A 14343-nucleotide genomic window follows, 5' to 3' on the forward strand; every position below is an offset into this window, starting at 1 on the left:
ACAAGAAGACGGCTAATGAATGCAGCTGACAATCACTACTTTCTAAAGATAAATTAATTCTAAATAAAATAATTATAAATTCTATAGATAAAACAGAAGAAGAATGAATGGTAGCAAAATATCAAACCACATCAGGGGAACTGAATTTTATTAATGAACCTCTTAAGAAGTTCCTTATAAGTTGTATATTTTATATCTGCCTATTCCACCTGGCTACTTCGAGGGGGGGGGGGGGGTGGTCTTGAACATAAACATGTAAATGCCCTTTATTTTGTACAAAGAATTAAGCCTTATCATTTTGAAAACTTCAAGAAGAGTTGCTTGTGATATGAAGGTCAAGGTCATTTTATTTAGAATCCAAAACATAAAAGCGAAATTTGCATTCATTACAATAAAAGAGAAGGGGGGGGGGGTCTGTAAAGATGACAATGGGGCAGATAAAATGCACACACATGATATATATCATATACAACCAGTTTTATTTAATATAAACTCGTTTCCATGGCAACAGGAAGGTTTTTTTGGCCTATCCCAATCACCAGGTAGGTGTTACCTCTACACCTTCTCCTACGTGAATGAGCTCTGAGCAGTCCCCGCAAACTATATATACCGGGAAAAAGTCAATATTTCGTAGTGTTTAAGAAACGTTGGTCCTACGTTTACGGAATTTCTAAGGTATTTAAAGATATTAAATTCCTTCTTAATCCTATCAAGAAACTGGTAATACGTAAAAGCTTCAAAGAGGGGACTTTACGTACCCTATGAATATTACTGAAAAAAGAAGTTAGAAAGACGAAGAAATTGAAAAAATCGATTTTTTAATCCACTTTCTGTGACGACCGGAAGTATTGACGACGGAAAAAATGTTCATGGTGACATCTACAAGTCATTATCTATGATATCTGACAGAGTTAACTTTCATATGTTAAGCTGTTCTAAAGAAATGGAGCGGACAAAGTCCTATACAAAATTTCGTCTATACAATAATATTAAGAATACTAGAAACTCATTACTAGTAATGAGAAGGTCTTCCGTTATACGACTTCCTGTTTGCATGAACATGTCTTTTCCAACGTCGGTATTAGCCTAAAACTTATGTAGAAACCAAATAACTTAAAATATACTTTTTTGCTTCGTTTCCTCTCACGACCGGAAGTAATGACGACACACGATTTTTACACCAAGCAAATGAACTGATGACTGACTATAAGTCCTGAAAGTTTTAGAGTTCAGTCTTTTACTGTTGCCGAACAATTGTGAGAACAAATTCTAATTTTGAGGACAAGAAAACACACGACCGGAAGTGAACTGAATAAAAATCTCTGAATTTTCTCTTGACTTTTGCAGTATCTACAGCATATGTAAAAAAAAAAAAAAAAAAAAAAAAAAAAAAAACATTTCAATTACTTATCTATAAGTGATATTTATGAGAAAGCTAAACCACGAAATAACGTAGTTTATCTTTTAAAACCGGAAGTTTAAAGTTTTTTTCCGGTGGAATTTAACATATTTTAAAACAGCGAAAGGGAAGCAATAAAGTGATGAAAATTTTAATTTTAAAAAGAAAAGTTGAAATTTTCGATTTCTTCGATCACTTCCTGTGATGACCGGAAATGACGGCTGACGCTTTTAACCCTATGTGTTTTGCCTTCTCACCAAGTTTTATTACTCCTACAAGTTTGGTGTTTTACTTTCATGCCGTTTCCGAGATCTCGCTGAAATAACTTTTCATTTTGTGGACAAGAAAACACGCGACCGGAAGTGAATTTTATTAAGATATTTCATGTCAATCTAGACAACTGCAGTCTCAATAACATATATAAAAATCATTTAAAGAACTCTATCTATAAGCGATATGTTGGGGGAAATTCAAAACCCCTATTATGTAGTTTTTCTCTTAAAACCGAAAGTTGTCGTTTTTTGTTTCCGGTGGAACCAAGACATCTCGTAACTGTGAAAAAGATACAATTATATGATGCAAGTCTTATTTCAAAAGAGAAAATTTGAAATTTTCGATTTCTTTGATCACTTCCTGTGACGACCGGAAGTGACGACTGACGCTCTTAAGCCAAATTGTTTTGTCTACTTCTCAAGGTTTAATACTCTTATCAGTTTGGTGTCTAAATCTCTTACCGTTTCTGAGATCTCACTCGGACAAGTTCTCATTTTGCGGACATTTAAACGCGCGACCGGAAGTGAATTTTACAAAGATATTTGACGTTACTCTAGACATTTGCAGTCTTGATAACATATTCAAAAATCAGTTCAAATACATTATGTATAAAAAATATTTATGGGAAAGTAAAATACTCAAATTATGCAGTTTTTCACTTATAGCCGGAAGTTGACGTTTTTGGTTCCGGTAAGACTAACATATTTCGAATCTACAAATAAGATGCAACAATGTAATGAAAGAAAAAAATCAAAAAAGAAAAGTTGAAAATTTCGATTTCTTTGATCACTTCCTGTGACGACCGGAAGTGACGGCTGACGCTCTTAACCCAAATGGTTTTGCCTACTCCTCAAGATCTATTAACCGTATAGGTTTGGTGTCTTAATCTCTTACCTTTTCTGAGATATGACTGGGACAAAATATTTTTGAAAAAAACGGAAATCGGACATATCTGACGACCGGAAGTGAATTTTGAAAAAATGAAAAAAAAACGCCTAGGGGTATTTTCATTCTCTATCATCCCTGAAAATTTCAAGAAAATCCGTCCAGCCATCTCTGAGAAAACGCTCCGACAAGAAAAGGGGGAAAAAAAAAATAATAATAAAAAGAAACAGTAGAATCACTATAAGGTCTTCCGTCTGAAACGGAAGACCTTAATGATTAAATATTTGACTTTTTTTTTTCCCTATTTATTTGTATGAAGATATTTTTCCCAATTTCAACCAAATATCGCTATTTTTCCCAATCTTGACGGCCCCGGCCCCTGGAATCAAGGGGTAAAAAAATCCCTGTACTAAAACATGAAGATTATGTCTACATATACCGAGTATTCAGCCAATATATATCTGTTATGCATTCAGATTCATTGAATCTGAGGCTATTGTGGATCGGATACCTTAAGCCCTGAGCATTTATTACATGTATATGTTACAGTAGTTTGATGGAAAATGATGGAAAAGTGATATGCTGTTGATCTGATAATGCGCATGAGCTAATATGCAGGTTGATGCTGTTGATATGACACAGTATGTTAATTTGTGTAGGTACCGGTAATTAATTTTTAATTAATTAGTAAGGTATGAAGATTCAGTATATTCTTGCTGAAAGTATTCAGATCCTCTATTTCCAGTGATGTACATTTTAGCATAACTACATGAATTTCCAAAGAATTTTTATATGTGTTAGGCTGTTAGCAAAACATGACTGAATTATTTGTGTTTTTTTTCTTTGTTGTTGTTGTTGTTTATTGTGCTGTTGTTAGTCTGAAATTGTTTTCTGGTGTATATATAAACATGGTATTAAAAGTATGTGTTTTTTCTTTCACTCCTTCTCTTTCTCTCATACACACACTCATTTAATTTAATTTTAAATGGCAGAATTTATTATATTTTGCATTCACAAAGCAAGAGTGCAGTCCGATTGTTTAGTTTATAAATTTCTGCATTTAAGAAAGCCTCTATAGTAAATCACATAAGATACATACCAGTTTGAATATTAGCATGAATTAAATTCTCAGGCAGAATGATGCATATATATACAACAATGTCTGTATTTAAACTGAAGAATTCTAAATAATTCATAATAAAAAATTTAGCAGCAGAAATTCTCTTCAAGTCACTTTGCATATAAGCAAACATATTCCAGTAGGTCATATTTCATGAAAATTTTTTTTAGTGGGAAAAAAGCTCAGTTAATAGCTTAATGATTGAAAAAACATTTTCAATACTACATGTAACTTTAGGAATATAATAATGAAGATGAGAGAAACTTGAGTGGTTGTAGGGTAGTACAAAAACATTTGTAGTTAGCATGACAGTGTGCCTTGTTTTTCGCTTTTCATACTCTCGTTTTTTAATTTGACTTTTGTTTAGAATTTTACTGCTTCCGTAATAATTCAAGCTTTAGCGCCAAATGTCTGAATTCATTTTTAGTTTTAAGCCTTTATTATCCTCCATTTTTGTATACCCCAGTTTAGCTTTTGTTTTCAATTTTGCATGATGGTGTTTTAGCAAGAACACCAAGACCTTTTAGGGCATGGCATTATGATTGAGAAGTAGTAGGTATAAATTAAAAATGGATTGTGAAAGAAAGAACTTGGTTTCATAGTTTTGGACAGAAATACTACATTGGAACATCAGAAAAAAAATTTCAAGCTTAGCCTTCATACCTTGTGATTCATATATCCACTTATAGTAGTTTAAATAGTGGGAGGGATGATTCAGATGATCTTGAAGGCATGGCTGATTTTGAATTTGATACATTACCTGGGAATTTACAGTAATGGTTGTAAAAAATGCAATAGAAATTATTGGTCAAATTTGGTTAAAATTGAGTTTGGTATTTGGGCACAAAGTGATATATATATATATATATATATATATATATATATATATATATATATATATATATATATATATATATATATATATATAATGTTTTGTGTGAAGAAAAATAAATTGGTTAAATGAGGAAGGTAATTTTGAGATTTTTGACTTTAACCATGGGACTTATAAAAATATGTGGATATATTGTAAGCTGCAAAAAAATGCTTTATTTTTTATTTGCTATTTTTGCTGTGAAGTGAAATTTAAATTTTTCCTTCAAAGTTCAAGGTTTTTGGATAAACTTTATAATCAGAATGATGTAAATTAAAAAAAAAAAGGATAAAATTAAATCAGTGCCCCGTTCTAATCGGAACATTTTATGTCCTATTTCAGAATCGTATTTAGCACACTTTTCTATGCCCATCCAGTCGTTGGTTGGGCTCCCGCCTACTTTGTCTATAATGGCCTTCTGATAAGTCTACAAATTTTACACCTTGTTTGGACGTATATGATTGGGCGTATTGTTTGGCTGCAAATGACGTCGAAGGTAAAACCAAGCATTTTGTTATCCGCATGTCGACCTTGAAATCGGCTATTGACCTCACTCATCTAAGATTTTAAATTGACACAGGACGTAATTTAAAAAAAAGCATAAATATTAGCATTATTTCTTTTTATTTGTTCGCTTATACACAAAAATTTTGATATTCATGTTTGGAATCTTGTGTTCTTGTTTGTAAATGTGTGCAATTTTTCGGCTGTTTGTTGTCTTTTTTTGGGTGTACATTTTTGAGCGTGCTTTACTGTGTAAATTTGTTCTCATCCTGTGTGGTTTAAAATCTTAGGCTTGCTGCCTGATTATGTGGAGGGTCTGTATTCTCTCCGATCAGTACCAAACATGACATACATGTCTCCTTAATTCGGTGCTTTTCCTTCCCCCATGGTTTGCACATTACATATGATGCTAGAAATAAGGATTGTACGCAGGTTCTTGTCTGTCACTAATTCAGCCAGGAAAACGCTTTGCACAAAAACACGGTGGATTGTTTTCATGGTTTATTAGTATGTGTAATACACTGTAGTTTAGAATTGTAACATATAGGAAGATTAACTGTTTTGATCACTAAGTGTTTAAAATTTTGATTAAAGGTAAATCTATAGGGAACATATGTATAAACTTACTTAATGGAATTAATCAAGTTTTTAACATAAGTGAAAATATGTTTATGGATAGCTCCCATTCTGCACATAACTTTTTTCTTATTTTTCTTTCTTTCTTTTTTTTTCCTTTTTAATTTTTTTTTAATCTACTGTAGATTCCTTATTTTACGCGAGTACTTAATATCGCGAAATGGCCCAAGGTAGTCAAATCGCGATAAAAATAATTATAGAATGGGTGATTTATATAGAGATTTTACATACATTAAAGCACCATAAAAATAAAAGCGAGTAATTTTATTTCGCGAGTGGTGCTTCTCGCGATATTACGTGATAATTAGTTCCTCGCGTATATTTAGGAATCCACAGTATTCATTTTTTAAAATTCATGTTATAAAACTATAATGAGATTCCATTTATGGAAAAGCACCATTAAATTCAATGTAATAGTTCTCGAAGTACAATATACATGTATGCTCTTAGTTCTATATCAAAGATAGATATACCAGAAACAATCATGCATGTTGTAAAATGGCTGGTGGTGAAAGGGGAAGCTTGAGGAGTTATCTACCTTGTATAGGGGAAATAACTGCATGAAAATAAAATCTTTCCATGTACAATACATAACCTCTCTAATTGTCTTTGTATTAAAGACTTATTAGGATATTGATTTGGAATTGGTGTTGATATTTTTCAAGGGTAGAGGTTGACAAAGTGTCCAATTTGAAATCTGGTATACATGTATCCATTTCATTTTGAGAAAATTCTTAGGTTTATCTTTAGATTTAAAGACACAAAAACTTGGTTTGGTTTTTTTAATATTCTACTTTTCAGGAAGCAAAAGATAATATACTTTTTTTATTAAAGGTCCTACTGTAAAATGTTAATTTTTTTGTAGAACGTATATGTCTTACAAAAATGTAACTGTAGAATATGGTGTTTTATATTCACAATTTTTCCTTTTTTTTTTTTTTTTTTTAACGATTTCACCTTTTTTTTATGCTTTTAAAATTTTGGAACTCAATTTTCCTTACTATTTTTTTTTTTACTACAAAAATATTTTATTACGTATATGGAGTAATGAGAATTGGTCAGAAGGTTGATTTGAATGGTGTTTGGTTTTTTAAATTCCATGTGATAAAAAACTCAGTATCAATAATGATGTTACTTTCATATTTCTATAGTATATTTGAAATTGTAATAAATATACTATTTTATAACACTTATGATTTTTTTTTAACTTATTTATCTTTTTTTATTTCTTTCTTTCCTTTTTTTTTTTAATATTTTTGGTCATCTAGAAATTTCAGAACAATATAGCTGTTTCGTTGATGTTTTTTTTTATAATACATTTGTCAGCATAAACAAAATAGTTTTGTTTTGTCCCCCCTACTGGGTTGTTCTGGTGTTGTAATGTCTGGAGTGAGTGACAGTGTGCCAACCCTAATAAGTATTTCATTTCACAAGTCTCAGAGTTATAGCTTTTAAGAAATATTTTTACCTGGATCATTATCTTATGATGGTAATGGGTCTATTGAAATTTAAGTACCCCCTCCCCCCCCCCCCCCCAAAAAAAAAAATAAAAGATTTCTGAATGAAATGTTAAAAGGAGAAATGGGATGATTTGAGTGTTGATTTTTTTTTTAATTTCATGGGTACTGTGAAATCTGCTTCATATGCATCATTATTATCATCATCATCTTCATCATCAATGGCACTATAAAAATACCTGCATTATAATTCCAGATTATGCCCTTGCAACAATGCACTCGCATTTCAATCTTACTTGCAAAATTCACACTGATGCACATTTTTTTGTCTCAGTGAAAAGAATGCAGGATCAGTGGAAGGGAAAAAATACCGATTTCCAACACAGCATTTTTTTTTTTTACCGAAACCCATGCATATCATCCATACATGTATCACACTTTTCAACAATCATTTCATCTTTGACCACCAGCACTGCAAAGGCAATATAAGCTTTTATTAATCATGTGGTCTGTTACCCGCGCTTTCTTCTAGGGTCATGTGGTCCACCTATTATGAATGCAAGCAGGTAGTCGGAGGTTTTCCGAGCCTGTACCTCTTTAACGGCGTATTAGTGGTTCTACTGGTTCTGCATGCCTACTGGTTTTCTTTAATCGTGACTGTTGCCTACACGGTATTGTCCAAGCAAGGGGAGGTAAGTGATCTGCGAAAGCAGTCAAGCTTAATTTATTCTTATCTGTGTGTTTTACAATTCGCTCCAGTCATGTACTACTGCATCTACAATATGAGTGAGTTGCCATACATCATGCTTTATCATTTGAAATTGTTAAGAAATGGCCTGGGTAAGACAAGTGAAAGTTACTTACAGCTTCTAAAAAGGAGAAATATTAAAATAATGAAGCAGATTTTATTTGAATTTGGCCATAAAAAAAGAAAAGAAAAGAAAAAAAATCTTGTATATGGAAACATTTTTCTCTTATAATACTGAAAGAGTATTGGCTTCATCCTGTTCAAGATAACAACATACAATTAATCTCCAGATTTGTTATATGCATTTTCAGTATAAATAGAATAGCATTGCTGTTACTGAAAGAAATTTATAAAAGACCTTGAAGTTTCATAAGTATAGTGATATACATGTTTGTAATTTATTGACATACGTGTATTTCACCAAAGTTTTTCGATCTGAAAAATATGAAACCGGCATAGGAATCGTTCCCCATGCTTTACCATTGCTACAACACCTATGTGTGTTTCATGCTCAAAAGTATGAAGTTTAAGGACACTTCCTACAAACAAACCTTTTCTTAAAAAAGAAAAAAAGGAATCTACCTGTAAATTAATTTGGTGCTTGGAAATGTTACTTAAGACCAGTAAGATAAACAGATGAAGAGTGCATTTCATTTATTGAGCAGAGCCTGGGAAAAAAAAGAAGAAATTTATGTCCTTTTAAAATATTTTATTGACCAATAAAAAAAAAAGAAAGCAGGAAAAAAAATCAATCATAGTTTCCAAATATATCACAAAAAAAGAACTGTAAACCAAAGGACAAGGTATGGTAATTGCCGAATCTGGCCCCTTATTTGATGTAAAAATCAGAACACAGTTAAAATTATGATAGTTTGTAATTAAGAACTTAAAATGATGCTTGTTTTAAAATCAGCACTAATTTTGATTCAAAGCTTACACGGAGGCCACAAGAGGGTGCAGAAGTAGGACATTATTCCGAATTTCCTCAAATCTGATGGAATTTCGTCAAATTTGAGATACTTTTCACTTAGGGAAACATAGAGCACAAGCTTGCCTATCTGAGATTTTTATACATAAGATGCATCTGATACTAGTGTATAAAATATGTAAATTTGGTAGATAGGCAAGCTTGTGTTCTATGTTTTCTAAAACAAAATATGCCGTAAAATCTATGAAAATTTGCATGAAAATGAGAAAATTTGGAAATTGACATATTTTCTGACCTTCCTGTGACCTCTGTGTATCCCATAACTTAGAACCAGTACTCATTTTGTGGCAGGGGTAACAACAGATTTCTATTGATAAACTGTTGCATCATTCTGAAAGACACCCAAAACCAGGGGCCAAAAAAGGGGCCTTAGCCTATCTTGTCCTTTATTTATGTGCAAGAAATACATACACACACACACACACACACACATATATATATATATATATATATATATATATATATATATATATATATATATATATATATATGTATGTATATATACACAGGCTTTTGCAACCTTAGTTTACTCATGGCTATTTCTTTCTGCAAACAAATTTTTAATGCATATTTAATTATGTACATAATTATTTCTTTACTTTTATTTCTGTGATGAAGTTTAAAAAATTAATAGTTGCAGACAGATTCTATAAGGCTGGCGAATTATAAATGAAAGTTGTTGCATATTAGAATTCGTTTTACAGAATATCGACAATATAAATGGATTGTTTGTAGGAGGTGTCTGTGTTGATGTAATCATTCATTTTTATTTTTATCTAAAATGGCTCTTGGTGGTGGTGTCTAATTCACATTCTGTAGTCTGTCCCATACTGTATTTTTTATGTGACCTAAAAGTTAATTGTGAAATCAATATTTATTTCCTTATTTACAAACCAGACTTATTGAATGGAGAAATAATAGAGTCACTGATTCGAAAAAATCATTCAGGCTTTTTGTCAAAAAAAAAAAAAAAAAAAAAAAAAAAAAAAAAAAAAAAAAAAAAAAAAAAAAAAAAAAATTTTACACAAGGAAGCCTAAATTCTTGACAGACTATAGAATTTCTGACAGACTGTAGATTATGTTAGCTTATCATGTAAAGAATTTTTTTTTGCCCTATAATCTCTTTAGGGACATATCATAGGTATAAAATACTATTTAAAGAGAAAACATATGGAGGTTGATAAATACGTTGTTTATTTAGATCTACAAGGTAAATTAAAGATGAAATTAAAAAATGCATTCTAGAAAGTGTACATTTACTTCTATATAAAAGGTTAGATGCATTTTTGACATTAAAATATATTCTTGGAACTTTTAGAAATGCATGAATGCAGATATTTTTGTTTATTTAAAAAAAAAAAAATCCTTGAAAAAAATTCAACTTTTAATAAATATATAAATTTGATAATTATTTTAAAAAAAAAGAGAGATCAGCATTATGAATTCATTCTTTCATATACTTGAATTTTTTTCACTTACCTTTGCCTGTGTTACAAATATATCCAGTAAATGCTTTTTTCTGACATAAATTTGAATTCATTTTTCTTCATATGGTATATTTTATTTTACGTTTTAGGGACAGGTATGTAAAGAATCTATCGCGTTTTCTACCGCTTTCTCTTTCATGGTTTTTTTTTTCAGTAGAATTAGATGCTGCACTTGTTTATTTTATCGCAAAAGTGGCCACTTATGATTTCTGTTCCTGAATATATTTATTGAATATATATATTCTACAGGTGAAATGCATCAAGAAATTGTATTCTGTTCTTGTGTATCCATGATTGAGGAAACGGTGTTTTTTTCTTGCTCCCTCTCGAAAAAAAATTTCTTCTACTTTTATTAATAACTTTCGATTTTTTTTCGCACTCTGAAATATATAGTGTGTAACACCTTTAATATTCAAGAAAGGAACCTGCTCAGAAAAATATCTGATGACTTCATTTCGCATAAAGGTCATTTTTTTTTATTCTCGGTAAAAGCATAAGTGTAAATGTGGCGTAATGAAATACGAATTTTTAGTTTATAAACTCTCTCTTTATTCCCCATTTCCCTTAATATATCAAAAATAATATACTAACTAATAATGAATATACACTTTATATGCCACCTTGAATTAATATAAGCATGTAAACAGCATTTCTTCACATAATGATAATTCTATAATCCCGATTTTCTTAAGGAATCCCATCTCTATTGCCTATAAGTCTGAAATACTGATATTTCTGAATGTGAATGTTTCCATAGAGAGCAAGCAATATATTCTGTTAATTATTGTAAAGGCATTATTTATTTTTTTGTAGATGGAAAAAAATTATACTTGCAGTAATTTTTGGAAATCTTTTGGCATTACAATTATTCCCGAAAAACGATTTTGTAAATCTTGTTCATTTATCTTATCAATGAGCATTAGATGTTGTTGATTAACAATATTGAGATAAAAGAAAGCAAAGTTTGATGTCAAATTTTAGTTCATGTGTAAATTCTTAGAATACAGAATTAAATATAAAATTTTGAAAGGAAAATTCCACAAAATGGGGGTATATGGGTGTTTCTTCCATGCTAGATATTTTATGCAACGTTAAGATTTCATGACAAAGATGGTGAAATTTACTTACATGTATTGCCTGTGGTGAGAGTTTTATAAGTCAATATATTAGTCTGGATTATTCTTACTGTCGCTAATCCTAAAGTATTTGACATGTAATGGTGATTTTGCTCTGATTTTTATATCAATTAACACGGGGGGATAAAAATTGATCAGAAGTTATAGTGAAGATTCTTTGGTGATTCATTTTAATAATTCTGTCTTGAATCTTGAAGAGAAATCTTTAATGTATAACACTTGTAATTAAAACAAAATTGTCGACAGGTGGCTAAAAAAGAGGTATGTATTTTGACAGATATTAAGCATACGATCAAATGCACAATTCTTACCTTTCACAACTTTTTAGAAAAGTCAAACCATGAACAGAATGGGTAGTAAAGGGGCGGGGCCATTTTCCATCATTTTATCATAAAGAGCTTGGAATTCATTTTAAAGGAAATTTTAGGAAAAAACTGGATATTCTCTCCTAGGAACCAAATATTGGAAAAGTGATATGGAGTAGCGCTGAGTGACTCTTCTTTTTCAATGAGATGTTGAAAATGAACAATTGTATATGAATTGTTAATGGAGCAAAAGAAGAGACTTTTATGTTCATTTTGTATTTTTGGTTCACAAGATGGAGACTCATTATGTTTATTAGTGTGCAGAAACTGCACATCTACAGGGTACTTCTGCTATTAGTAAAAAAAAAAATAGAAAAAAGAAGAATTTTCATGCATCAAATCGCTGCAAAAGCAAAGACTAGAGTTTATCCTCATGTAAAAGTGTGTGCTTTCCAGATAACAATAGCAACCGCACACAAAACCTATGACTCCTTGATTTTTTTCTGTCCTTTTGCATACTAGCTATTTAATGTTTGCACTTGGTATAATACGTGTAAAAAAAATATTTTTAACATTGTCCTAACAAGTGTACAGGTGATTTGTAAACTCACCCCAGGAAACGTCTTCGAGATTTTTTTCCTGAAAAGGCGTGCTGCTTCCTTTTTCATTTCAGTTTGCCTTCTGTCTTTCTGTTAAATGAACTTTTTTTGCAGCAGTTTAATTACGTTATGAACCATTGTTTCTTTTGTTTATTATTTGCATAAAGTGAAAACTGTTAGATATTGAGGACCATGCTTACATTAATAATCATCATTGCAGTTGAAGAAATAATTAATAAAACTATATGCTTCATTAGTAAATTGAAATTAACTCGGCTTTGGGGTTAATCTTAATGAATTTGACCTCCACATGTAATTAAATATAACCCAGAACGTAATTTTTTTTTTATTTTTAAGTTTAACATTAATATGATTTAAAAAATTATATACTATATTTGTTTCTGTGAGATTTTTTAGCTTGAAAACTTCTTTTCATTTTAGGAAGTTACAGATATTCGTAGTTCAGATGAAGAAGAAATCAGCGAGGAAGATACTTCAAGTAATGGTTCTGGTGACCACAAACAGACCAATAATTTCAGTAACAATGTAACGCAGTGAAAATAATTGTTCTGTAGTCCACAATTTTTAAAACCAATGATGTCATCAGGGAAGCTCAGTCATGATGAGAGAGATTTTTAATTTTGTGTATGCATGTGTTTCCTCATTCACCTCTGTCGGTCTTCATTTTCACTGGAATATTAAATTACTTAAAACTGGAACCTATATACTAACGGGATGGGCAACTCCTTCAACGCCGTGTTTATTTACCCAAAACGGCACACACAACACTACAAGTTTTTCAAACTACTTTTTTTCCCCAGTAAAAAGCTTGTTTTCTGATTAATGTAATCTGTTCAATATAATATGTAATCTGACTTTTGTGTATTGGAATGGATATTTAATAAATTTTAAAGCACATATTATGAAATAATTTAGTTATTAAGTAAACAACCACTAAAATCGGCGATTTCTCGGAAATACGGCCGATCAGGGGCACGCATTGATTTTTAAATAAATGTAATAAATCTTGAACAATTTTTTGATAGATAAATTAAGATTTTATTATGAAATATTTGATAGCAAAAGAGATATATTTAATTAAAATTGACGAAATCCCACAACTTGCGAGACTTGCGAAAGTTGCCTATACCGTTAGTATATAGGACCCTGCTTAAAACAATATATATATATATATATATATATATATATATATATATATATATATATATATATATATATATATATATATATATATCGTAAATTTCAAAAAGTATATATATATTTTACTAATTTATTAGTGTATCATTTTTCATATGACTCGGAACTGCTTTCCAGCATACCTTCCCTGATGATATTTAATACAAAAGAGATTTAGATACAACCAGCATTTTGCTCTCAAAAGAGCTTTTTTTTTTTACTTTTCAATCATTCGAGTTCAATCCCATATTTTTAAATTTTTTTTTATTAAGGTGTCGTGTATACTCATGAATAGAGCAAAGTTTTGCTGAAATATGATGTCTGTGTGAAAATTATTTTATTAGTAGATACAAAAATTTATTTGATCTGTAATTTGAAACTCTGAAGTGAAAAGACAAGTTTCAAACAAAATAAAAAAAGATGTTATTTATTATGGTGTAGAATGTTCTATAGATGATTTGAAAAAAAAAATTGCGAAAGCCATATTGAAACAAAGGAGAACAAATAATACATGTCTAACTTGTGTCTTTGCCAAACTGAAATGAGATTTTATGCATATTAAGATGATTTACTTTTAACTAACCTCCCCTCTGCTTAATTGAAGTCCTTTGCAAAGTTAAAAAAAAGAAGCAAGATGCCATATTAAGATGGAGTGCCTGTATTGTAGCGAGTAGTATGAAAATTTTGAATGTTAATTTCTATAGCTGCTGTTAATATTAAAAAAATCAATTCAAATAG

General features: G+C 30.5%; 1 protein-coding gene across 4 annotated transcripts in view; it reads left to right on the forward strand.

Moving 5' to 3' along the window:
• The window catches only part of LOC133194052 (ceramide synthase 5-like), a 48058-nt gene extending 34478 nt beyond the window's left edge, over nt 1-13580 (forward strand). The window contains exons 9-10 of one of the 4 annotated variants that reach the window (XM_061329983.1): nt 4891-5044; nt 12850-13580. In XM_061329983.1, coding sequence (XP_061185967.1) covers nt 4891-5044; nt 12850-12966 — 271 coding nt within the window. In that variant the 3' untranslated portion in view covers nt 12967-13580. Of the gene's footprint in view, nt 1-4890; nt 5045-7677; nt 7838-10457; nt 10590-12849 lie in introns of those variants that run through there. The other 3 variants (XM_061329981.1, XM_061329982.1, XM_061329984.1) reach the window with 3 other exon arrangements.
• Nucleotides 13581-14343: the final 763 nt, after the last annotated feature.

This window comes from Saccostrea echinata, unplaced genomic scaffold, assembly GCF_033153115.1.
Source record: "Saccostrea echinata isolate AGI-Se365-2 ecotype Australia unplaced genomic scaffold, CSIRO_AGI_Sech_v1 ptg000028l, whole genome shotgun sequence".
Classification (NCBI taxonomy): domain Eukaryota; kingdom Metazoa; phylum Mollusca; class Bivalvia; order Ostreida; family Ostreidae; genus Saccostrea; species Saccostrea echinata.